The 25,837-nt window shown below is 39.8% G+C and overlaps 2 protein-coding genes across 2 annotated transcripts; one reads left to right on the forward strand and one right to left on the reverse strand.

Annotated features, from left to right (window-relative positions):
• Window positions 1-2,769: 2,769 nt before the first annotated feature.
• On the reverse strand, window positions 2,770-18,985 carry fhip1b (FHF complex subunit HOOK interacting protein 1B). The gene is made up of 13 exons (XM_063005409.1): window positions 18,916-18,985; window positions 12,838-13,295; window positions 11,056-11,191; window positions 9,767-10,029; window positions 9,188-9,418; window positions 8,072-8,317; window positions 7,736-7,903; window positions 7,489-7,568; window positions 7,216-7,382; window positions 4,897-6,240; window positions 4,615-4,793; window positions 4,094-4,256; window positions 2,770-3,259 (listed from the first exon to the last, which is right to left on the reverse strand). Exons 2-13 carry the CDS (start codon window positions 12,964-12,966, stop codon window positions 2,946-2,948), a joined length of 3,420 nt encoding a protein of 1,139 aa, XP_062861479.1. The 5' UTR covers window positions 12,967-13,295; window positions 18,916-18,985; the 3' UTR covers window positions 2,770-2,945.
• Window positions 18,986-20,436: 1,451 nt separating this feature from the next.
• On the forward strand, window positions 20,437-24,453 carry cnga4 (cyclic nucleotide gated channel subunit alpha 4). Its single transcript, XM_063005688.1, has 7 exons — window positions 20,437-20,546; window positions 21,073-21,174; window positions 21,453-21,559; window positions 22,086-22,755; window positions 22,855-23,014; window positions 23,090-23,255; window positions 23,939-24,453. Exons 1-7 carry the CDS (start codon window positions 20,437-20,439, stop codon window positions 24,451-24,453), a joined length of 1,830 nt encoding a protein of 609 aa, XP_062861758.1.
• Window positions 24,454-25,837: the final 1,384 nt, after the last annotated feature.

The following is a 25,837-nucleotide window of genomic DNA, read 5'->3' on the forward strand; positions in this document are numbered from 1 at the left end:
CCTGGTGGGGGCATTGGTGAACTTAGGGTAAGAACTATCAATCAATCATACCAAACATATATTCAAGCCACAACATAGGCATGATGTTCAAATATAGAAACATATAGGACCTTCAGTAATGAGACGGATTGTACATGGCATCTGCTGCATTGTGAATGATCATCCAGTCAGTAAAATACAAGCACATTCACTATAAACAAATCATTAGCAGTCATTTCAGTCAGTATTTTAACAATCATACTATGTCCAATCAACACAAATCATCTGTCAAACGGAACATATTTTGATAAATGAAAACTGTTTTGCTTTAACAGTTAATAGAAATTAATTTTCTGACTGTCACATTGGACAAGACATTAAATCTCTGGCTGGCAAACTTTAAAGCAACAGCTCTTTTAAAATGATAGAAAAGAGCTTATTAGTAATGGACAGAAGTGATTAGGGCTAAAGGCAAGAAAAAAAAAAAAGGAAAATAATGATTGGATGGATGGAAAAAAATTGGATGGATGGAAAAAAATTGGATGGATGAATAGATGAATTAATAGGCAAGTGCCACTAAGAACCAACTCCTGAATTATGGCACCATTTCACACCTTAAATGAAACGTTTTACATTTTCAGCAAAAAAGTTACAAACAGAAATCTCAAACAAAAAAAAATAAAAAAAATAATTTTCTTTAAATTGAATTACAGAGCAATTACAGTCCATACGAACTAGATGCAGAAAACTGTCTCTAAGGCCGTAGATAAGAAAATAATAATCAGAATACATATTGAAATAATTTTAAAGAAAATAATCTTGCAAAATCAAGATACAAATGATGCATCAAAATGAATTGAGCAAATACACCACCACCACATGCATCAACACATGCAGCTTTTTTACACAACAATTATTAAAGTGTCTTGGCAATTAACAAAAGAACAATATATTCAACAGAAACACTGTGCAGTCGCAGCTTTTTATCCCCCCACGTCCACCCCTTTTAAGCAAACAGTGATTGTACATCACTTACTGTCTGCGGCAACACTGAGATGGCTTCGATTTCTATGAACTCTGCAAGTTTCCTGTACAAGCCAGAAGTTGCCGGAAATCTCCCAAGCTTAACAGCTACAATACCGGTCACTAAAATAAGCGCTATTTTAAAAACAACAAAGCCTAACAAAGAGCCTGGATCATCGAAATACAGATCAATTTAATGTATGAATGTCATTTCGACTTTCTAATGTAATTCAACCTTATTTTACACACTGCACCAGCAGGTACATTTCATCGGCTATACTTGATTTCAAGCAATTATAAAAAATGAATTTGAAAAGTGGAGAGTGCAAAATACTACATGCAATTCCTGTGAGCTCTTTGTAATGCCTCTTCTCACTTTGTCTTTACCTTCTGAGATGATCCTTCTTTTGTATTTAGTATTGATGTCCCATTTAAATGCTTCATTTGGGTGGGTTATAATGACTCAGAGATGCACAACACTACAAAATTATTTCATAAGACAAGTTGGATGAATTATAAGGTTGCCAGATTACAGATAGATTTTAAAATATGAGTCTCTTGGTGCAGCACACTCATCTCTTATGTTAATCTAACATTATATAACATGTCTGTGCATATACTTATCATTTACTTCCTTACACAGGTTTGTTCTGTTGTTTACTGTGATTTTTTTTCCTGGTATTACTAAATGATTTAACATGCAAATATTATGGGTTTATCTAGACATTGCATATTCTAAGGAAAATGCATATTTATTCTGATAGTCAGGTAACCCCTCAGTCAGACCTTAGATAAACACCAAGGCACACGCACAAGGAACGTTAAAAAAAAATAAAAAAAAATAACAGAAACCAAAAAATGTCTTACATAAAAAAAAAATTTTTTTTTGCTGCTTTGTTTAGGGTTGCCAGGTGCCAGGTTTTGTTTGTGAAACAAAAATAGCATTATAAGTGTTCTGTTTTCTAATAATGATAAACGTGTCTGTTGTGAGAACACAATTCTTGTTTTTGTAAAATTAAGTAGAATTTTATTTTTCATTTTAGATTGTATAATTTAGTTGTTTTATAGTCAAATTTGTAAGTTTTAATAATATTTAGTTAGTTTTTAGTGTTTTAATATTTAGGTTTTGTTTATTTTAGAGAAAGTTTGTAATAAGATTTGTTTTTTTGTGCTCTATGTGCAGTGTTGTGCATATCTAAGTCCTCACAGGTACCCCAGTTTTTAAAACAAAAAATACTAGCAGTTATGGTTAAAACATAAGAACCAATGGCTCAATTTGCCAAAACGACTCTAAGACAAAGTTAAGCCATGCCACGTCTCCATTATATACTACAGATAATATAAATGTGTTTGGCCTGGCTGCCAGTGTGCTTGGTTTGATATTTAACTGATTAGATTATACAGATTCTATTTTTAACGTGTTTCCACTTGGACAATCAGTTTTTACTTGGCCGTCAATTCTTCTTTTATGGTTATCAGAAACAAATCCTCAACAAAAGGACTAAAGGCATTTTAAAAATGGTTTCCCCCATCCCTATTAACCTCATAAATATGTGGAACTGATTTTCGAGGCTTATATGAAATTATTAAATACAGCCCCAATAATATAAAAATGTCACAGCAGCATGCCTCTAACATTTTAAAAAAAATCAATATGTAGAGAAATGACAGTTTTTGCTTTACGGAGTGCATGTGTACAGTAACGCAGGACGAGAGTCGTTCTGTTTATACTGTGTAAAAACATTATTCACATATTTTATATGGACTATATACAAGATTTATATGCACAACCTGCTAAAGCTTTACTAATAAACCTCTTACATTTGCTGTACATTTAAAAATGACTATAAACATAAAATTACACGTGTCTTAAATTCTTACTTTTCCCTTTTAAAAAAAACACAAAAAAACAAAAAAAAAAACAGCAGCTTGAGCAGTGCACCTCATTCCTCAGTGCCCTGGCTGGGTGGGAAGGGAATAGCCACTGCATGCTCCTGTGCCAGGGCTGCCAGCTCCTTGAGAAACTCTGAGAAGATAACTGCACAGTAAACAGTGTTCTTCACCCGCAGTGCTTCAGCCTGCTTCTCCAGACTGGATGTTCCTGTTGCAGCCACCACGCCACGGAATAGAGCGCTGTGCAGAGAATGCCCACCGTCCCTCACGTGTGCCAGAGCTGCCTGAGCTGCATGTCGCGCTCGTGTCGGGCTGTTAGTGTGCCTCAGGATAAGCTCGCCCAGAGACGGCTTCCGACTCTTCACTGAGAAAGAAAGACATGCGCTGATGCAAGAGAGAGAAACGATTGCATAGCAAAACCTCAGAAAAAGCAAAAATATCAGGAAATGTTGAAACATCTTTTGACATTTTTGTCTGAGCTCTGTTCCATAGAAGTCTACATAAATGGGGAAAAAACCCAGATAATTTTTTACTTTCTTGATTAGAAATATTCCTCCTAACTGACCTCTACACTTATCAATAAACTTTTAAGTCAGGACAAAATTATTTGTTATTTATTATTCTCAAGGACCCTAATATGACACTCATGATAAATTTGTTCATCAATATTAATTGGTGTTGATATTATTCCTTCTCAAAATATCGTGTTAGCTCAAACAGCTAAGTCATTTAATTTCCTCTTAACTTTTTACCCTTACATAAACCTCCCAATCGAGTCATATCACTCTCATCACTGCACACCCCAACTCTGACCAAGAACGGCTGTACCTAACACACACCTCCTCCAAGATGTGTAGTAGCCAAACACTTTTTTTTACCTACACAAGGCAGGTATCAAGTATCAGTATTGTGTACAGGGTGTCTCACCCTGCCCTTTATTATTCCCCGTCTCTGTACTGGGTCACTGACCAGCCAGCAGAGGAATCCCTTCAGCCTGCCCTCCCTCAGTTACATATCATATACTTCCAACTCTGTACAGACATACTGCCCACAACAGTGGAAACTGCTGAGGATGCAAAGCAGGGGTTAGCTCTATATTAACGCCTATAGTTTTAGATTGGAATGTCAAAAAACACATAATGGTCAGGTGTTCACATATAGTGTATAAACACATGCATTCTCGTGCTTATTTACTAACCCATTGAGTCATATCGGCGAAGAGGGGGCACTCCCGCGGGTGAATCAGTCCAGTCTAGTTTGCCTCGCGTCACAAGAAAGCGGCGAGCCTTTCTCAGCAAGGCGGGAAATTCCTCGTGCACTGCAGCAAATGCCTCAATTCGATTCTTGACAGAACCAAGCACCTGACAAACAGCAAAAGAAAGACCGCTGAGTAAAAGCAATGTTGCTAACAAAGTATACAGGAATAACAAAGTCAGTCAGACTTTGAGCATTTCAATAAAAACAAAGCTTCGTTTTTTCAGTAAAAAAAAAAAAAACACACTGTTGCACAGATTTAATGATAATATCTGAGCAATAAAGTAAAAGAATGTATTTAAAACAGGAAAACGTTATTTAATATTTTCTAAATCAACTGTATATGTATGTCAAGGTAAATCAGTTGTTTGCCACCACACTACAGATTATAAACTCAAGCAATACACTGTGAATTAAGATGTCATTTTATTTAGGTGGTTGTGAAGCGTTGCTGTGTTGTGCTACCTGTACGAGAGACTTAACACTGGGCTGGAACACCATATTTGTGTTAAGAAGAAAGGAGCGGAGGAGAGGCTGTGGGTAACAGGCAAGCTGGAAAACGATGCCAGTCAGCAGAACGTTCACGTACAAAGAATTCTGCATCATGTTCTCCAGCTTTGAAAAGAGCACGGTCAGAAAAGGACCTGCAGACAGATTGAAAGAGTGGAGAGAGGAAAGATCAGGCTTCTAGATGTTTACAATCCTTGACAAAGTGATGCATCTAAAATCCCAAATCTCTGCAGTTACCTATGTATGGTTGTGCAACAGGTTGTCCTAGGGGTCGCGATGGACTAAACGTTGCTGTGTTAGGGCCGTCAGGCTTTGTTTCTCCAGCTCCCTGCTCGGCCTCTAAAGATGGACACTCCTCATCTGTCCGGTTTGAACCAGGGGAAAAAGTTGAAAAATCTTCAGTGAACTCCTCAAAGCTTCGTGTGTGAACCCGTCTTTCTTTTACTCTCTCTTCTAGTTCTCTCAGCTCCTGGTGAAACATTTCAATGCTGATGCCCTGGCCATTAGATTCTCTAGACGGAGGTTCAGAGGGCACCTGTTCCAAAAGTTCCTCAATCAGACTTTCAACTGACTCCAGTCCCTTGCTACTAGAATTTGGCATTGAATTTTCATTTTGGCCTGAGGCTTGAGACAATCTTTGACCCTCACTTGAGTTACATTCTCGAGACAAGGACTGCAGGTTAGCAGGGCTTGTTTGTGTCTGTGGAAGCACAGCGGATTGTACCTGAGGTTGTTTCATCACTGAACTGCGCTCTCTTTGCAAGGTGAAACTTGATTGAGTAGAGACTGTACCTACCCCTCCATTTAAACCAGTTTCCACAACTCGCCCATTGGCATCGGCATCTCTTTTCACCTTTTTCACCTCCATCCCTCCATCTGGCATGTCTAAGCACTGATCTGCCTTCCCAGTGCCGTTACAAAGTGCTTGATGTGGGTCTGCATAGGGGTGCGGACATGCAGGTTCTGCAGGTCCTAAAGGGGCCCCTGTGATCAATGATGAGGTTGATGAGGAAGGCTGCAGAGGAACTGAACTAGGCAGTAGGCTACGTTTCTTACTGCGAGGTGTGAGGCTGATGCAGTTCTTGCTGATCGTGACGTCCCACTCGTCACTATTCCTATCTGAGATACTCCATTCTGCTCGTGTTGCTGCCACGGTGGCTGCCCTCTGCTGGTTGTCTTTAGGCCCAGGCTGCTGCAAGGAGAAGTGCTCAGGCACCACACTGAGCGATGGGTTCGATGTAGGAGGTGGTGGTGGAGGTGGTGATGAGTTGGGAGATGGGTTTTCACCATCATAAGGGGCTGACCAGTCCCGACAGGCCCACGAGCAGAATTCAATTCCCCTGCGGGCATCTCGAAGATACTCCAGGTAGCCAGACTCAGATTCAGTTGTATCTGTAGCCTGGTGCATTGGACTACTGGATAATGGTGTGGAAACGCTGCCACGGGGAGAAGAGGGAGTGTTGTCAGGAGCACCAGTGGAGGACGCATTGGCTGTGCTTTGCTGACGAATGAAGAGCGTCAAGCGGGATGGAGTGTTGGGCTTAGGGTGAATAGGAGAGTCTGAAGTGGGGCTTCCCAACACTACAGTGAAAACAAGACATTGAATGTTTTTATATAGAACATATGCATAATGCTAAATAAAAGATCAAATCATTTTCTAATACATTTACATTTATGGCATTTAGCAGACACCTTTATCCAAAGCAACTAATCCAGTACAACTGAGTGAGTAAATAGGCAATTAGATTTTCACCCAGAGCCAGTTTGTGCTGGATAACTTTTTTCTTTAAAACAAAATACAACTACTTTAATTTTTACTCAGGTTGTCCTAGTCTTCTATTACATTTTGTTTAATCTGATCTTTGTGACAGGCAAAAAAAGAAGTGAAGCAATCTAAAGTACTAACACACCACTGCAGAGTGTTTAAAATCGCAAGTTCGAATCTCAGCAGAACCACTGAACTGGCCGGGATTCCACATAAACACAGTTGGTCATGTTTGAGAAAGGGAAGGTTAGATGGCGTCCCCTGCTGCTGCCACTGCGAAGAGATCTCTGGGACTAGTTTGGGCACATGTGTGAGTGGGGTGGTGGTGGTGTCACATGGAGCTTAGTGTGGCTCTTCATACGCGATACAACACTGGCAGGCAATAAGAAGCAGCAGAAGTGTCTGAGTGTGCAAGTGGTGATCATCTTAATTATATCAGGGGTCGTGCAAGCATAAATCACATCACACTACGTGTGTCAGGGCAGGAAAATACTTCCCTACAATTTATCTCTTTTATGTTACTAACTTTAAAATGACTGTGTGTGTCCGTTCTAGAGGCATGTCTGAGACATAATTGTTCATTGGTTCACTGCACCGATAGCTCTGCAACAGGTGAGAAAGAAAATCATTGAGTAAAATGGGGATGGAGGGCCAAAACAGGAGTAGGAATTAATATGGGCCGGAAAAGGAATAGTCAAGAATTTCTGGAGGATTGGGTACAAGATACTGAAAATACTGCACACAATGATCAAATGCAACTCTTTTCATTTGTCTGATATGTATGTGCTTACCCTTGCCCCGGAGGACGGGTTCCTCTTCCCTCTCATTACTGGCTCCCGTGATTCGACAGCACTCTGGTATAAGTGACAGGAACTTATCAGCCGATTTGCCATAGAGGTCAGTCTCTCGTACAGCCCGCCGCTGACTCAGCATTACATGCGTGCAGGGCATCAAATACCTACACACAGAACAGCAGCTCAGTGATTACGCTGCATCACACAGCAGGTTGAAGCATTATCCAAGCTCAATGTGGATAAATGCACGTATGTGGTACAGACACAGACCTGAGAACAAGCTGGAGCATGACATCTTCACAGTTGAGGGAGAGCAAAGTCTTGAAGAGACTGAGAGAGACCATGCACAGCTACATAGTGATAGAAGAAAGTTACTACACAAGCACCCTCTCAAAATGACAAGAAAGCAATGTAGTTTGCCAGATATACACAGAAGACACAAAGCCATCTAAGCGCTACAAAGTTCCTTCATTCGGAAAAGAAAATCAGACCCACTTTTTAGACTTTCAAGACTTACCCGTGAGTTGCTGCTGATGCGTGTGAGCAGCGTATCGAGGATTGTGTCATTGTCATGTCGATGCAGGAGTATGAAACGGAGGAAAGTCTTGAGGAGGGCTTTCTCTGTGATGCTTCTCAGAAACAAGTCAAGATAGGCCGTGCTTGCTATCATCTCATCAACAGATGACTGAGCAGAAGTGACACAGAGAAAAATGATCTATGGCACTCTGCAGTGTGTGGCTGATGTTTAAATTAAATAAAGTAAAAGGTACACTAAAAGGTATACTAGCCTGTGAATAACACATAGCCTAAACAATTGTATTGACCTCCAGTGTGGTTATTCTTTGCTTTTTACCTTGTGCAGGGCTGGACCCATGACTGGCACCAGAAAGCCATTATGGAGGTAGTCAAGAAGCTGGCAGCGGACGAGTGGGTGTGCAACTTGAACCACAGCGTTACAGAACTCTAAACTGTTCATAAAAAGCACCAAAGAGGAAACGCCCATCCAGTCTTCCCTATGAAGAGCATGCCAGTCATCACTGCGCACTTCAATCTTCCGTGGCAGGGAGGAGTAGAGAGCACTCAGACCAGTCGCCAGCACCTAAGAAAAAGTATAGATTTCAGTCCATGGACAATTAAAACAAACACTTTTGATAACAGTATGTGACTTTGTTGCAGCCAATACATAACCAAATAATATTTAAAGGGCACATTTACACAATCCACACACTAAATAAATGTTTAGAAAAAAACATGTGACCATTTGTAGTGGTTTAAGGGATAATGTAGTGTTTTATTCATTAGACTACATTTCCCAGACTTACTTTTTCTGCTTTGTTTATTCTTTACTAAATAACAAAAACTTTTTTTTCTTTTAGCTAGCTAATATTTTGTAGAAAATATTTATATTTTCATTTCCTTTCACCAAAATCCTCATCTGTAAATCGGCACTTAGCAAGAAGAGAATTTGGTTAGAACTAGAAGCAAGGCACTTTTTGGCAATTTTCATACAGGAGCCGTATCACTGTGCAACAGATACCTCTGAGAAGAGTTAGAAAATATGTGTTCATAAAGTATTTACTTGTCAGCAATAATCCAAACTAGCATTGACAGTACCAGCACTGGTAAATTATCAAGGATTTGTGTTATAAAAAAATCAAAACAAAGCAAACTGAGCAAAACTGGTTTGGGAGGTGGGACATACACAAAACAGACCCTGTCCTAAATAGCATACTACATGAAAATAATATAGCTGAATTAAAAAAAGAAAATAATTTGGTGTACTCAATTAAAATAATTTGCAATATAATATCATACAATCTGGAATGCAGCCAGAGTGCTTGTGAGCGAAGGACACGTTTGCTGTTGCACACAACCACCACTTAAAGATCAATATGCTCTAACATGCAGACAACTAAAATAAAGTGTGTCATTAGCTTTCTCTCTCACACGCATATCCATACGCTCTTACCGGACAGAAGTAGGAGTTCTCAGTGATGTAGCGGGCCACGGCATGGTTGCTGGCAGAAGTAGCCATGACCAACAGCAAGGCATCGCGGGCTTGTTGGCCCAGAACTCCATCTCGGTGAATGAACGGTACCAGTAAAGAGAAGATTAGAAGATTGGTGGGACCTTGTTGCACCGCCCCACATCTAAACAGCAGTTCCAACACTGCAGGCTGCCTTGCCATGGATACACACACCTAAGGACACAAAAAGAAAAAAATCTCCTAGATGAAAGAGCACACAGTTAAACAAAAATTATGGTGGGGAATAAAAAGAAGCTTAATAATAATTAATATTTCATTATAACTGGGGACAACATTATTTATAACTGAAATGTTTCTACTACAGTCATTAGTCCAGGCCCCATTGTAACCTTTATTTTAATTTGTTACTGTAAACAAGCATTGTATTTCTGTGATGTAAAAATTGACCACTTAGTAAGATTTTCTTCTTATTTCTAAAGCATAATCACACAGGTGAGAATGTAAACAGGATGTGAGCCTTGAAATAGTTTTACTGTTGTTCACACCAGCAAACACACCAACCTGGTTAAGCAGAAGAACTAGGCTGGCCTCCAAGTTGGGTGGGCAGCCGAGCTGAGGGTCGACGCAAATTCCCAACAGGCTTAGCAGAGGCTGCAGCACAGCACTATGCTGAAGCAGAGCCTGATGGGATTGGCTAATCAGCATCTCAAAAAGCTTTAGCAAAGCAGTTTGGCTCTCAGGGTCCAGACCACGACGCACATGCCACTGCACCAGTCGCTCCAGGATGTTTTCAGACACCACCAGTTGCAGAATGGGGCCGACAGCTGAGGGAAGATGAAAGAATAATGACAGAAACCTTAATGGTAACTTCAGCAGACGTTTTAAAAATGCCCTGCTGTTGTCCTACAGCAATAGAAAATTTATTTGTGACCTACTGTATATACACAGATCAGTCAAATTAGGACCAAACACAAAAATGCACATAGGAATGCCTATTGCGTACCATTTTGATGTGACAGTCTGGAATATAATAAATGTTGGGCTGATGGTAGTTACTCGTAGTACATCTGATAAATGCAGCAGATCTGATCAGCATAAAAACCTGAGTGACTCTAATGAGGGCTGCATCATTATGACCAGACTACTGGGTTGAAAGATCTCTTTTAACAGCAAGGGGAGCACATACTGGTCAGAGGATGAATGAGCCTCGAAAAACCGGCAGGTTGTTGGGTGGCCATGACCCAAGACTCTTTACATGTTATAATCTAAAAAGGGTTTGTATTATACATGTAGTTTTATGAAGAGAATTAAGGAACATACTAAGAGAGACAAGTTTATTAAATTATAGAAATGTATTATTATTAAAATGTATTTATTATTTTGTCCCCATAAAATTAAGCTGCTTTTATAATTTTCTAAAATTTCTAAAGCAAAACCCCTTACAGTATTTTCAAAGATTTAGGAAAACTGAAACCTGTTTTGGAGTCAAAATCGCTTAAAAGACGAGGAGGAAATAAAAAAAATCACACAAGTCTGTATTAAATGCACTGCTAAATACACTGCTAGTAGATCGAAAGATGTACAAACTAGGCAATCAACTGCATTGGTGTATGTGCATTTTTGTTGGCTTTGCATGTTTGGCCAAACAGGTTTGCAAAGGTAATGCAGAACACACCGGCTTCCTTCCAGGGAAAATCATGTCAAACTGGTTTAGGACCGATAAGATTTTGGTGTTACTGAAACCTTTAGAGTGCATGCAACAGTCCTAGACATAGACTTGAATAAAAAAATATGTTGCATTAATTTTGGCTGATGTCTGTTGAATTAAAGTGAATGCAGTTATTCGAAACCTGTTGGATCACCGTCGCCCCCTGCTGGTCTTTCATCTGCCAGCAGACACAGCATCTGATCCGTGTGATTCCTTACAGCTGTAAGATCATCAGCTCCACCAGCCGCCGGGTCCTTCTGCTCCAACACCCAGGACACCTGTGTGAGAAAGAGATTTTGAGTGTCGGGTCAGTGAAGGGGGATTTGCTGCTATGAAAAATAACAGTGATGCACAAGCCGAAATTCTGGGTTCAAAAGTTTAAATTATTAAATTAAAAATGAAATTAATAATAGGAACACATTTCTATTTTTGGCTGGCTGCTGGTGCACATATTAAGACAAGTTTAGGAACTGTATAACTCCTGCTGTTTCAACACAGGGTGACGAATAAGGCTGCTTGTGATACTGCTTGATGTTTGATTTTGAAAAACCAGCATCTTGCATTTCTAAGAATTATACACTATACGGTATAGTATGTGAACGTATGTGAACAACCCGACTAACAATTAAGCTCCTGTGTTTCAATCACATTCACAACCATCAGATGCATAAAACCAATTACTGTTTCTTCTGTCAGACACGGGGTCGCACAGAGAGACGCATGGCATAAAAAGAATCACACCCCGTGAGTCAACCTTCCCACATGCAGGCGTCTCGACCAGCCAAGGTAGCAATTACAGCTGAGATTTGACCTCAGCAAGTGTGGACTAGCAAATTAGACTGCTGCACCACCCAAGCGCCCAGCGGCCAATTCCTGGAATGTTAATGATTAACCAGTTAACCAACAATCGTTATTGTTTGAATGCTGTTCATTAAGAAGTTTATTTGAATCCATTTTTTACAGCTGAAGCTTGATTTGACTTCCTCTCTCTCTTATATCTATAGTCAGTCAGTCCTGACCAAGGCTCTAATATACTGTACAGAAAGTCAAGGCAATATGAACGCTCAGGTGGTGCAGCGGTCCAACACACTAGCCCACCACTGCTGAGATCTCGAGCTCTCAATTTCGATTAGCTCTGCTATCAGCCACCCGATCGCCTACACAGACAATATTGACAATGTCTGAGGGAGGGAAGGCCAAAGGGATTCCTCATTACTGCTGCAATTATGGCCTCTGCTAGCTAGTCGATGGCATCTGTACAGAGACGGGGGAATAACAGAGATCAGTGTGTGACTCTCTGTACATGGCACTGATCCCTGCTGAAACCACATTATGCAGGTGAAAAAAAGTGGTAGGCTACTAGACACAAGTTGGAGGGGATATGTGTTAGGTATGACACTCCTCAATCTAGGTAGGGGTCTAAGGCAGTTGAGGAGATACATCTAGGGAATCAGATATGACTAGATTGGGGGAGAAGGGGGGAAAATCCATAAACAGATTTTTTTTAAAAGGAAAAAAGAAAGTAAAGGCAAGTCATAAGGTAGTAGATGCAGTGGTAGGCCTACCTTTAAGGTACTGGATTACTAATCAGAAAGTCACTAGTTCAAGCCTCACCACTGCCATAATTCCACTTTTGGGCCCTGAGCAAGACCCTTAACCCTCAATAGCTTGCCTTTTGTCAGTCACAATTCGCTTAGGATAAAATGCCAATGTCTGCGGAATGCCAAATGTGAAAAATGCAAATGTAATTTTTTAGCCTCGCCCAAAACTCACACTGATCTTAAACCAATGAAATCCTGTCTAAAATATAGATTTTTCTCTCCGCTGGCAACCCCGTCTCAAGATGTCTGGCAGTCAGCACTTGTGACCGGAGAAAGCGTGTGCATTTGTGCATGTGTCTGTGAGTATGAGTGATTGTTTTCACCTGTCTCCAATGGTTCTCAAACACTATCAGGCATGTCTCCGGGTCAGCAGTGCATGGGCTAGATGGGGCAACGCTCCGGCTGTTCCGTCCATCCGTACCCCTGGGAGTTAAACGACTTAGCCAGCTCATCTTGGCTTTCAGGCCAAAGTTGGCTCAAAAGGTTAGGTTCTTAGAGGACTGAGGTAAAGCTCGGCAAAAAGAAAGAAAAAGAGAAAAAGAAAAGGAGGTGAGAGAAAAGAGGAAAATAGAGGGAAATGGGGAAGGGAGGGACCACGTGAGACAGAAGAGAAGAGCAAAAGATAGGGTGTGTACAGGTAGAGACAAAATGGGAGGTCAGAGCATGACAGTGGTCAGGAGTTGTCACGGCAACAGGGCACTTTAAATGCTGGATGTAGTAGTTATCCAGTCATCCAGTTTGTAGCCGACACCACTCCATACTGAGACACAGACGCAGACACCTGGGGGAAACAGGAATGAGTCGGTCAGTGGTGATGCATGTAGCAAAGCTGTGATACAATAACAGAGCTGGTGAATACAAAACAGTTCTATAATCACGGTGAGAGAACCAACACAAACACACATCTTATAAAGCATATTTCTCTGTTACCTAATCAAAGTCTATCTGCTGACCCATCCCTTTATCTCCAGACATGGCTTTCTGGCCTATGGTCTGCAAAGTCACATCCTCTCTATTTCTATTTATTTGTATTAGGGAAAGTCTAAATTCTATTTTAAATGGGTTTCAAGGGTGCTTGGGTGGTGCAAGGGTCTATTATGCTAGCCCACCATATTCCACAATTCCAGTGCTGGACAGGAATGCTTCCCTGATCGCTAGTCACTAGCTTTCAATGTTCCAGATGTACAAAATATATGCAGGTGAGTTTGTAAACACTGTAACAGTTACGTAAGTTAAAGGCCAGCTGATTCTTGAAAAACTAAGTGCATGTAGAGTTTTAATGAAAGCTGTTTTTTCGACACTCCAGCTATTTTCTGTCATTAATACAAATCCTGTTCTGTTTGTAGCTTCACAGAGAAAAGCTGACATTTTAGATGTTCTGAGGCTTGCAATAGCAGCAGCAGCAGCAGCAGCAGCCGCATGTCTCATGAATCACATAATAAACACAGCATTCCAAGGACTCCACCCAGCCTTTCCAAAAACTTCCTGGTACATTGCAGAATGATGGTTTGCTTCCCTTACTTCTGAGAGAAGAGCGTGACATTCCAGTGGCATTGTGTCAAAAGTGCGACCAGGCCTGAGGGCCAAAGCAGCACCAGCGTCATCCAATACTCACTAGTAATGACTGAACAGAGCTGATTTTGATTTTGTCAAATGATACTAACAGGAAAAAAGTGCAGAACCACCCACCCATACTGTGGGGATAATAGAGTTGGTATGTTGTAGGACTGGGATTTCAGGAACAGATTACAACACTCTAAAGATTTCAACAATAAAAAAGTAATGAAAGTACTGAAAAATACAGCCAATGATTAGCCCTCATTTTCACATCTATATCATTTTGAAGCCCACCACCCACAGAGTAGAAAACCAGTGAAATCGAACATTAACAATTTTATGTGGTCTGTATCAGAAGTATTTAAAACAGGTCTGTGGGAATTTGTGCCAAGTCACTTAAAAAGCATTTGTATGTCTGGGCACTGATTCTGGTGAAGAAAGCCCCAATTTATATTCCAGTTCATTCTAAAACTGTTCAGTTATGGTTTCTGTAAACCAAGCTTTTCTTCATGTCTTTATAGAGCTTGCTTTGTGAACAGGGATACAGTCATACTTGGACAGGAAAGGGCCTCCCCTAAACTGTTGCTGTAAATTTGACAGCACATTATGTTCTTTATAAAACTGACTTTTTACACTTGTTAACAACTGTTGTGACTGAAACACATGAGCATATTATATATAAAACCTTTGATGCCAGTAAGATAGAACTGGCAGTTTTAACATAATGGTTTAGTGCATGGAGCAAAGTTTAAACAATAACAGCAGTGTAAGCCAAATGAACTGAGATAAAGTTAATGACAACTGCTTCGGTTTTATTTTGATTGCTGGATGCTACTCACTAACTCTCGGTTTTATCATCATGATGTTGCAGCGCTGTAATGAAGCGCAGTCCCAACCAGCGCTTCATTCACTGTGCTACTTTTCTATCTGACTATTAAGCAAGCGATCAAGTATGCAGGGTGCATAACACTTTAGGACATTGTACAGTACAGCTTACTAAAAGAATGACATAAAAATAATTGCTTAAATTAATTAACCTTTTAAAGATTTTACAAGATCCCTGTATTATCCTCCAAATTCTTTATTTCAGACACAGCAATTTTGTCCATGTTCTCCGAATCACAAGGAAGCTTGAAAGGCTAAAGAGTTAAGAACTACACTAACAAAGTTAATTCGTTTCTCTAATTCTAACACTACACATGTAAATTCTGCCACATTTCTTTTAACAAGTAACCGACGGTCATAAGTTGACAGTCAAACTGCAAAAACATTTAAAACACATTAAACAAGTCCCACAGGAACCAGAATTCAGATTTTAAACAGCTCATTACAAGCTCTACTTAAAACCAAGATAAGATAACAAGTTTAATCTTCTTACTGGAGCACAATGCAAAATATTCACAGTGCTTTTGGAAGAATTAACACAAAACAGTACACATTGGTCCACTTGTGCAAAAATTAATGTCCAGTCAGACTCCATACTGACACAAAGTGACACCACTGTGTGATTTTTATGTGTAACAGTTCTGCTGTTTATCATTTAAATAAAATAAACGCATAAAAAATGTCCTCTTCAGATTAAAATCTACAAATACGGATGTAAGCAGAACTGGCACATGCCCACTGAGTGTGGCTCAGGGTGCATTTTAAATCAGCTTTCTTACACTGTAAGACTGTAACTGTGTTTTTAATTAAAATCAAGTGTCAGCTGTTGGAAATAATTTTACGGACAACATTAATCAAACTTCTTCGTCAGTCATGACATGGTGTAATTGTCATTTGAGTAAGCAAAAATGCAGTAACAACATTCTGCAAACAGAAGTTTTTGATTTCCCAATACCAGATTAGAAGAACTATACATGCTTTGTGTGAGACTAATATATAATGGAAAAGAACTTTCTCACAAAGTCAATTCCACCCTCGGGACATAATGAATCATTAGCCAGGTGTATGACTAAGCTGCTCACTGATAATAGTGGCTCTCTGAGAACTAAAAGTCCTTAATCTCATACTACTGTCTGAAACAACTTAATGCACAAACCAATAAGTGGGTCACTGCAAAAACGGTCTTACAGCTAGGAATGGTCACAGCCAGCAATGTAGAGATCTGGGATGGGATTGTCAGTACGTCGTATAGGGTTGATGGCCTAAAATAAAGATGGACCTCCAGGAGCCTAGTAAGTCACAGAGTGGTTTCACAGTGGCTGCCACATAATTGTAAAAGTGAGGGAAACTAAATGGAGCAAAACAATGAAAGAACAAAGCTACTGTAGTGTAAGGCCTTCTTGTTAATGTCACAGGTTTGACTCACAAGTCACATTCCTTATGTCAACAAGCGATCAAAGTTCATTCAGACTAACAATAAAATGCAATCAGCAACACCTATTCAGCAGTTCAGTAGTTTCAGTAGAAAGGATGGAGGGGGGACATTTAACCATTGGCCTCTTGTGCTTGTACCTAGGTGCTATGTTTTATGACAGTTTTATGTCAACAATATGTTTTGGTTGTATTGCTTTATGTCTGCATGACTCACCATGAACTGTGCTCTCTCAATAGCCTCACTGCATGTGAGAGAAAATGCCAGACGAATGAGCAGAAACTGAAAAAATGGTCTAATGTCACAAGTAAGAGAGAGATGCGCAGGATAAGTTACTGAGCTAATAATGTTCCCTTAGGTGCGGTCGAAACATTCTCATCACTCTGTGCATTCTCACCAAGACTTGTGATGTGCTGATTCTGTGTAAAACAGCATTTCAAAACTTCTAATCACATTCAGTTTTTGCACGTCTCTTTCATGCATCATATAAACAGTCTAACTGAAAGCGCTTTGGAAAGCACTGTCAGTCGCAAACTGGGTTAAGATTCAATCAGATTGAACTTTAAGCACATTTATCACTGTAATTAACAACTATGTTCATACAGCTACTCACTGAATTTTGTCTTTTATTTTAAATGTATCCTGTCAAAACAGAACCAATCTAGGCCTGAAAGAACACATTAAATTTTCTACCCTTCATACACTTGCGAAATTACAACATGCAATTTGAATACCTGTATGAATGTGCACCTGAACAGTGAGCCAGCTGAGAAGAATTTACAGTTAAAGGCTGTGTTTGCTTTAGAGCTCAACTGTATTTTTATTTTCTCCACAGGCTGATTTTTTTTTCTTTTTATTGTCACGCTGACTTGTACTTTGACCAATATAATCTTACTCTCTCTTTCTGGGCCACACCAAGACACAACTTCAGTGGTTTAGTCAGAAACTGGTAAAAATAAAGCAATCAAGCATGCTTTGTTCTACAACACACACACACACACACCTCTATTTAGCTATCTAGCAACATGTTGAGGGTACACACTGATTATGCTTTCTACCACAACAGAGACACAAATACGTAACTACAGCTACGTACATATTTGTAGGTGACCTGTAATTTTGGACTGAAATCATAGTCCTGTCAGCAGTAAAAATGGTGGAGGAATAAAACCTATTCGACATGGCTGTAACTCCACTTTCCTTTCCTTTTATAATGTTTATATTCAATTAGGTTGATATGGACAGAATAAGGTATTGCTAAATATAGAGAAAAGTACTGGGACACCGCTTCCAATTTTCAGGCACAACATTTCCTAACAGGTTTAAAAAAAGCAGTTATATAGTGGAAATGATACTTTTTACTAAGCACTTTTCTTCCATTTCCAAAAAAAAAACAAAAAAAAAAAACAGGTTTGAGCAGATGTGTTCTTCGACTGTTGTTTACTAAAACTTGAGAAATGAAATGTTTACTATGGAAGCACTTCTGTAAGTCGCTCTGGACAGGAGCGTCTGCCAAATGCAGAAAATGTAAATGTAAATGATATGATTCCAACTTTGAAGCAACAGTTTAGGGAAGGCCCTTTCCTGTTCCAGCACGACTGTGCCCCAGTGCACAAAGAAAGCTCTACAAAGACATGAATAAACGTTGAAACGATTTAGAAAGAACAGGAACATCAATTTAAGCTTTCTTGACCAACATCAGTGCCCGGCCATACTAATGCTTGTTTGAGTGAATGGGCATAAATTCCCACAGTTGTATGTACGTATGTATGCGTACATATATGTGTAGTAATTTCTCACCATTGCAGAACACCAGTTTGTACACTTGCACCTTTTATATTTTAAATTTATATCCACTTAAAGTTTTTTTTTTCTATTTTGTACCTTATGTGTTCATTTTCTCTTGTTATTGGGTACTAATGTGACTTAATGTAATTGTTAAAGCATTTCACTGCTAGTTATACCATGTAAGACCTGTATGTGACAAATAAAACTTTGAAACATGAAACATACTTCAAAGTCTTGTGAGAAGCATTTCCGAAGCAGTGGTGGTGGTTGTTATAGCAAAAAGAAATCACATATAGGTCACCCTTTTAATACTATTTGTATCAAAATGTGACGTTCAACAAGCTAATGGTGAGGCTTTTGTATCGTATGTTTTGTCACACTGGAGTGAGTTAAGTGGTTTGTGGTTATGAATAGTAATGTCAACAATCCAGTCTAGATCAATGTTTTCAGGTATAGTGAGACTGTGGCAGAGTTTCCTGCACACTACTACACTACTGCACTACCTAGCATGTCAAAACAGTAACGCCATCACTGCTGAAGTATCGATTCCACACATACTAGTTAGCACGCTAGTATTGCACTTTGAAACGCAGCCCGAGTCTCAGCTGGAAGGAAGGTGGCTAATTAAAGACAACCAGTCAGTTACCAAGTCTTACAGGGTCAAATTTAAAACCCTGCTGTGAACACACACGTTATCTGAAATGTTCACGGAACACACATTCGTCTGATAACTACTCACCTTAATGTTTAGAATGTCCTCAGTGTATTCTGTCCAGGCTCGGAGGAGGTGCAAGAGATGAAGAAATAACTGTTAGCTAGCCTTAGCTCCAGAGCTCAAAACAGATCCGCGCACAAATGACAAGTAATGAGACCGAAAGACAACATTCACACATATATATGAGTAAAGTCCACACGACGCGAGGTTTCGTCTTCTCGCTCCTCTTTTCTCAGTAATGAGACGGTCCTCGGCATCTCAAATCTGTAACATCTCACTCCCTCTCCCATTCGCAGCCATCTTCTCTCTCCAGTACCTCGGGGGCATTGTGTTTCCCACCCGTATCCCATAAATCCCGCCTCCTGCTCTGGGATTGGATCATAGTTCATACAGACAAGCGGTCAGCCAATCGGAACTTGGCGCAAAAGGCAGGGTTCGTCTGAAAACGGGTATGGACAATAAATAAGGCTTATCCAGAGTACACCCACACGCAAGGGACGATCTGACGTCTCGAACCGCTACTCATGGACCGAGCAACAACACAAACCTCTGTGCCAAATATGCTGCCGCCTGCTGGCGCAAAGCAACGCTAAAACAACGCAATTCATTATTATCTTTCTTTGATAAGTTTCAGCAAATGTTTAGTAAAATATTCATTTATAATTTCTTAAAAAAAAAATTTTTTTTTAGTGAGTTAGTGAGTGCTCCATCATATCTGGACATTGATCCAGTACATGCAAGGCTTTGCTGGAGTTAGTCAAATCATGTCTTTACTGCACATCCAAGCTATTGCCACACAGTTGAAAGTATATAATGTATATTATAGAAATAATTTCATCCAGGTGACATGCAGTCAGGTCAGTTGGAACTGCTAAAATATGTGTGGGTGAGTGTGTGTGTGTGTGTGTGTGTGTGTGTGTGTGTGTGTGTGTGTGTGTGTGTGTGTGTGAGTCTGCCCTGTGATCAACTGGCAACCTGTCTGTGGTGTTTTCTACCTTTCAACCAATGAATCTGACCCACTGCGACCCTGACCAGGATAAAATGGTGGTTTAAATGAATGAAAAGTATAACATTCAAATGCACACATGGTATCAAAGCACAGAGAATTTTTAGTGCAGGTAGGTAATCCTCTCCACCAGCACTACTCTGATTACCTCTCATGAGGTTTTTGGCTACTGGTTCAGATCCACTGAGTCAGTAGGTGAGAGCGTAACACTGGACTCTATAGGGACTTGTCACTGCAGCAACCAGCATCACCCTCCTCCTGTACTGCACAGCCTGGTCTCAGTGTTATTATGTGCATGGACTTAGGAGACCAAACAATGGATATGTTACCACTTTAGCTGGAGGTAAACACACATACATACACACACATAGACACACACACACACACATGCTGTGTAGACGGATTTATGGGTAAAGTAATATGGTTGAAATGTGACAGAAGGTTCAGACTATATTGTTTTTTTCCCAATATAATATACATACTGCAATTTTATTTAACCACTTCTGTTTTTATTAATGTTAGCACTATACTAAGCTGGCATGAATCGCTGGACTCAGCTTCTTAACCGGCATCTTGCACAGAAAGACAGTGAAGTTAAAGAGACCAAAGGAGAGGGACAAAATGTAGGCAAAGAGAAGATGAAACTGAAGTAAGTGTTTCTAAGATTATATACAGTATATATATATATATATATATTTTTTTTTTTTCCCCACATTTAGCCATTGATCTACAAATTTAATTTTCAGAAAGGTTGGGACAGAGGCATGTTTACCACTGTGTTTCACCTTTCCTAATTAATCATTTTGGAACTGGGGATACTAATTGTTTTGCAAGTGGAATATTTGAAAATTACAAAAATTCATGAGCAAATCCAGCACAAAAGTGTACAAAAAGTCAAGGGTTCTACATACTTTCTGAATCTTTGTAATATATAATGTAATGTAATATATAAAGTAGATATAGTCCAAGTACCTCATACTTTGCAGTTGATTATAGTCTATGTAATTTACAGAAAGGTTTCAAACCTAAATGTTGTGGGCATTCGGGTGGTGCAGCAGTAAATTAGACTGACCCATTTTGCCAATGTTTTATTTTATTTATTAAATTTTTTAACAATACTGTGTATTTGTAATTGTCATAATCTATCTTTCTCTCTTTTCCTCCTTTTATCTTAGCTGGAAGGAATGGGTGATTGACCCATCTGAAGAGTTTTACTATGCCTGGTTGCAGGTTATGATCTTTCCCATCGTCTACAACTGGGTTGTTATTATCCTCAGGTGGGAGGTTTTATAAAGTCAGTACAGTTGAAACACCTTTACTAAACCTTCTATAGCCAATTCCATAGCACAGTGATTCTCAACCTTTTTGTCAGCTTTTTTGTCATCATAACAGTGGCCACACAAATAGAAATAATAGACAAACTTACAGAATGATAAATATTCATGCTTGCAATTGTAAAGGTTTATGTCTGGCAAATAGTACATAAATATATACATTTATTTATTAAATCAGAAAAACCCTATACCATGCTTGTATTTGCCTTCTTAATTTCAAGGGCCTGTTTTTATCAAGTTCAGCAGGATTTTCCGGAAGTTTGGTTCCCGCTGGACTATATCTCTGACCTGCTCTATCTAGCTGACATGATAGTCAGTGTACATACTGGTAGGTTCTTTTTAAAGTTTTTAATTTTATAAAAACATTTTATATTTAATGTTATTTGTTAATTGTTATAATCTATCAAGTATAAAAACTAAATGGACCGCTGTTTTAAACAAAACCCCCAATTTAAGTGTAACTTACCAGTTGATCATAAACTGGTATCATTATCTTAAGTAAACTGTTGTTGTCAAATCATTTAAATGATTACTAATCCAACTTTGTTTAATCAAGTGTGTGCAAAGCAATTTAAGTACATCAGCACTTTAATCACTAAAACATCAGCAATGAAAAAAACTGTTTTTAGCCATTGTTCCTTCTCTTACAGACTCACAGTCAGTCGTGTGTCTGTGTAGGTGCCTGGCTGGCTGATAGCAGAGGGAAGATACTGATGCTACCACCACATTAGTTTATTAACAAGCTTCTATCCAGGACAGAAAACACTTATTAAGCTTATCGTGTCTGTATTTGTGGAGAGTAGCAAATACACAAATGGAATTTGCTAATGATCTCTCTTATCTATCATCTATAGGGTTTCTGGAGCAAGGCATCTTGGTGCGAGAAAAGTCCAGGCTAAAAATGCGATACCTGAAATCTTCCCGCTTTCTGTGGGATGTGGTGTCCCTGCTACCCACTGATCTGCTCTACCTCCTGTTGGGCAGTGATACTTCTTTGTTGCGGGTCAATCGTTTTTTCCGCTCACCTCGCCTCTCTGAGGCCTTGGACCGCATGGAGACACGCGCTTCCTACCCGAACATATTCCGTATCTCCAAACTGATGATCCTCATTTTTATCCTCATTCACTGGAACGCATGCATCTACTTCAGTCTCTCAAGTTACATTGGCTTTGGCTCTGATGACTGGGTCTACCCTAACATCTCAGAACCTGGATTCTCTTTCACACGCCGCCAGTACTTCTACTCTTTCTGGTTTTCCACTCTTATCCTCACCACAGTTGGAGACACTCCTAATCCAAGTTGTGAAGAGGAATATCTCTTCATGATTGCTGACCTGTTGATTGCAGTGTTGGTGTTTGCCTCTGTGGTGGGGAGTGTAGGAAGTGTGATAATGAACTTGCGTGACCGGGACAATGTCTTCTTCCCCAATCATGAGCTGGTAAAAAGTTACCTGCGCAGTCGGCGAATTAGCAAAGCGCTACAGAACCGCGTTAACAACTGGTACCAGCATCTGCACATCAACAAGTGCGTCATACAAACTATGCCATTGTAAATTTTTTTGTGTCACAACTTATTCATTTGTTTAAAAACACTGCAATTATTTTATTATTTTGTTCTCCATAGAAAGATTACTCGAGAGAATGAAATTCTCCAGCAGCTACCAGTCACTCTGCAGACGGCCATTGCTGTCAGTGTGCACCTGCCAACGCTCTCTAAGGTCACCATCTTCCAGAACTGTGAGAGCAGCCTACTAGAGGAGCTGGTGCTAAAGCTCACACCACAGGTCAGACATCAGGGTCACACTGTAAGAGGTTAAAGGCTAATATCATACAGGTTCAGTAATTCTTGTTTTGTGTAGGTCTACAGCCCTGGAGAGTATGTGTGTAGGAAAGGAGATGTGGGGCATGAGATGTATATTATTAAAGAGGGAAAGTTGGCTGTGGTAGCTGATGATGGGGTCACTCAGTTTGCTGTGCTGGGTGATGGCAACTTTTTTGGTGAAATCAGCATCCTAAACATTAAAGGTAGGAATGGCTAATTAACAAACATTTGGACAAGTCTTAGACACTTTTTAGTTCACTGTATTACTTCTCAATATTGTTGAGCACAAAATAAATGTAGAAGAAGAAGAACCTTTATTGTCATTATACTTGTGTACAACGAAATTTTGTTTGATACTCTCCAAAATATAATAAAAGAACAAGAAGATAAAGTATTTACATATGGATATTTACACAGTATAACCAGTACATGCATACCCCCTTCCCATAATTATACATTTGTAAAATACAATAAAAACTAAATATCTGTAATTTGCTAATTCTCTTAAACCTTTATTTAACCTTTATTTGACAAAATGTACAAAAAGACGTTTAATGTTTTGGCTGACCAGCTTGATACAGCAAGTCATACATCAATTATATGCAAAACAGCCAAAGTTTTCTGGGCCCAAGCTTATTTTACATTTCATTTATTAAAGCTCTGTTTGATGAACACATGAAAAGTTTAATTGTTTGTTTGTGTGCAATTAATGCAGAAATCTAGGGTTTCCATGTGATTCCATAAGCTTTACCAAAGTTTTTTTTTTTTTATAAATGTACAAATAATTAGCACCTGAGTAAAGCTGAATGAACAAATGATTCAACACATTCAACAAAAAAGTGTTCTGCTCTGACCTATGACATTACTTCATTTTTACCACATCCAGGCAACAAATCAGGCAACAGACGCACAGCCAACATCCGAAGCATTGGTCACTCTGACCTTTTCAGCTTGTCCAAGGAGGACCTGACAGACACTCTGTCTGAGTTCCCAGCTGCCAAGCGTCTTCTGGAGGAAAAGGGGTGCCAGATCCTCACCAAGATGGGCATGCTAGAAAATCCAAGTGATGGGGAAGAAGAGACGGAAAAGACAGAGGACAAGATGGTGCGCATCGAAGCCAGTCTCGAAACTCTACAGACCAAGTTGGCTCGTTTGATGGCCGAACTGGAGTCCAGTGTCCGCAAAATGGTGTGGCGTGTTGAGCATCTGGAGCTGCAGACTGAGGGCTGGGAGGGCATCGTGGCCGATGGAGCCGGGTGTGAGACAGAGGATGAGGCAGAGAGAGAGAGGGAGGTTGGGGATGGTAAGAAAGAGAAGGAAGAGGTACCACAGGGAGAGAGGGGTGAAGGAGATGGAGGGGAGGAGGATAAAGTGGGGAAAGAGATAAAAGAAAAAGAGTGAGAACTGGAAAAGTGTGGATCTGAACAATAGAAAGCATGTGTGTTAGGAACACAGGAAGAAGAAACATCTGAATCAATCATGAGCAATATTTAACTAAGGATTTAATTGTTTAAATAGAGACACTGAGATATTAAATTTATTTTTTACACATGGTCATCGCCAATAGAGGATCACAGTGCAATATAGTTTCATTCTCCAATTACAACAATAGTTTCTTAGAGATGTATTTAATAGTACCACAGCATGCCAAAGTGTAATACCTAAGTTAGCAGACTGACATGGAAATGCTAGTGGTAAGGGTTATGTTCAGTTAAATGGTCATTAAACATAGTAACTAATGTATGTACTTCATTTTGGTTTGTTGGTCCTGATACTGTAAAGTTGCTTTAAGACAATGTCTATTGTATATACTGTCTAATGCAGGGGTCATCAAACTACGGCCCGATGCTTTAATTTGACCGGCCCCTTTAACCACAATAGCAATACATGTTGTCTGGCCCCTGTTCATCTTTAAACTCACAGAGTCTCCGTAGATTACACGGCAGCGATCCAACGGGTGGCGCTCCAAGCATGGTGGGTTCGGCGAGAGGAGTGATTGTGCGTATCAATCGAGAGATGACTGACCGCAGCCACTGCACTGCGTTGCAAAGCAGTTAAATGGAATGTCATTATGAAAATCGTTGTGTCCTGTGTTGATTTCATTAAAACTAATGCTCTTAACTACATGCAGATTCAGGAATTATTGTCCTGTTTGGACGCGAACAATTTTACTTGGTACACGACCTTTGTTTGGAATACGACTCGCGTGCTAGAACTTGTACGGGTCAAAATGAGTCATGACACCGCGCGCTACTCTTGTTTACCTCTCGCGAGACAAAGCCACGAGCGTTAACGGTGTGCCGTATTGCTAGGCAACATGAGGGCGAACATAACATTCGCAAACTATTACACTATTTCTTGGACGAAACACCCGCTTAATGATCAGGATTACTGTTTATATTAATCTGGACGTTTCCATGTATAGTACATGACTTAAACCAAGTTTGTACTTTTTCTTTTCAGTGGCGTATTAATATGGGATGATGTGAGGTGGTGACAGGTGCGCTTATATCGGTGATTTTACAACGGCTTTAAACGCAGCTCAGCCAATCAGATTTTAGGACCGGAACTATCCGTTTTATACATTATTTTATACAACCCCATCAACGTATAATATGCCAATAACAATAGGATTTTTTTTCATGGGAACGGATTAATCATTTCCCCTTTATTTCTAATGGGAGAAATTCGTTTGGTATACGTCCTGTTTGGTATGAATCCAAGGATCTGGAACGGATTAAGGACGTATACCGAAGTACCACTGTACCTGTGAGCAGACTTTATC

Source organism: Trichomycterus rosablanca, chromosome 12, assembly GCF_030014385.1.
Source record: "Trichomycterus rosablanca isolate fTriRos1 chromosome 12, fTriRos1.hap1, whole genome shotgun sequence".
NCBI lineage: Eukaryota > Metazoa > Chordata > Actinopteri > Siluriformes > Trichomycteridae > Trichomycterus > Trichomycterus rosablanca.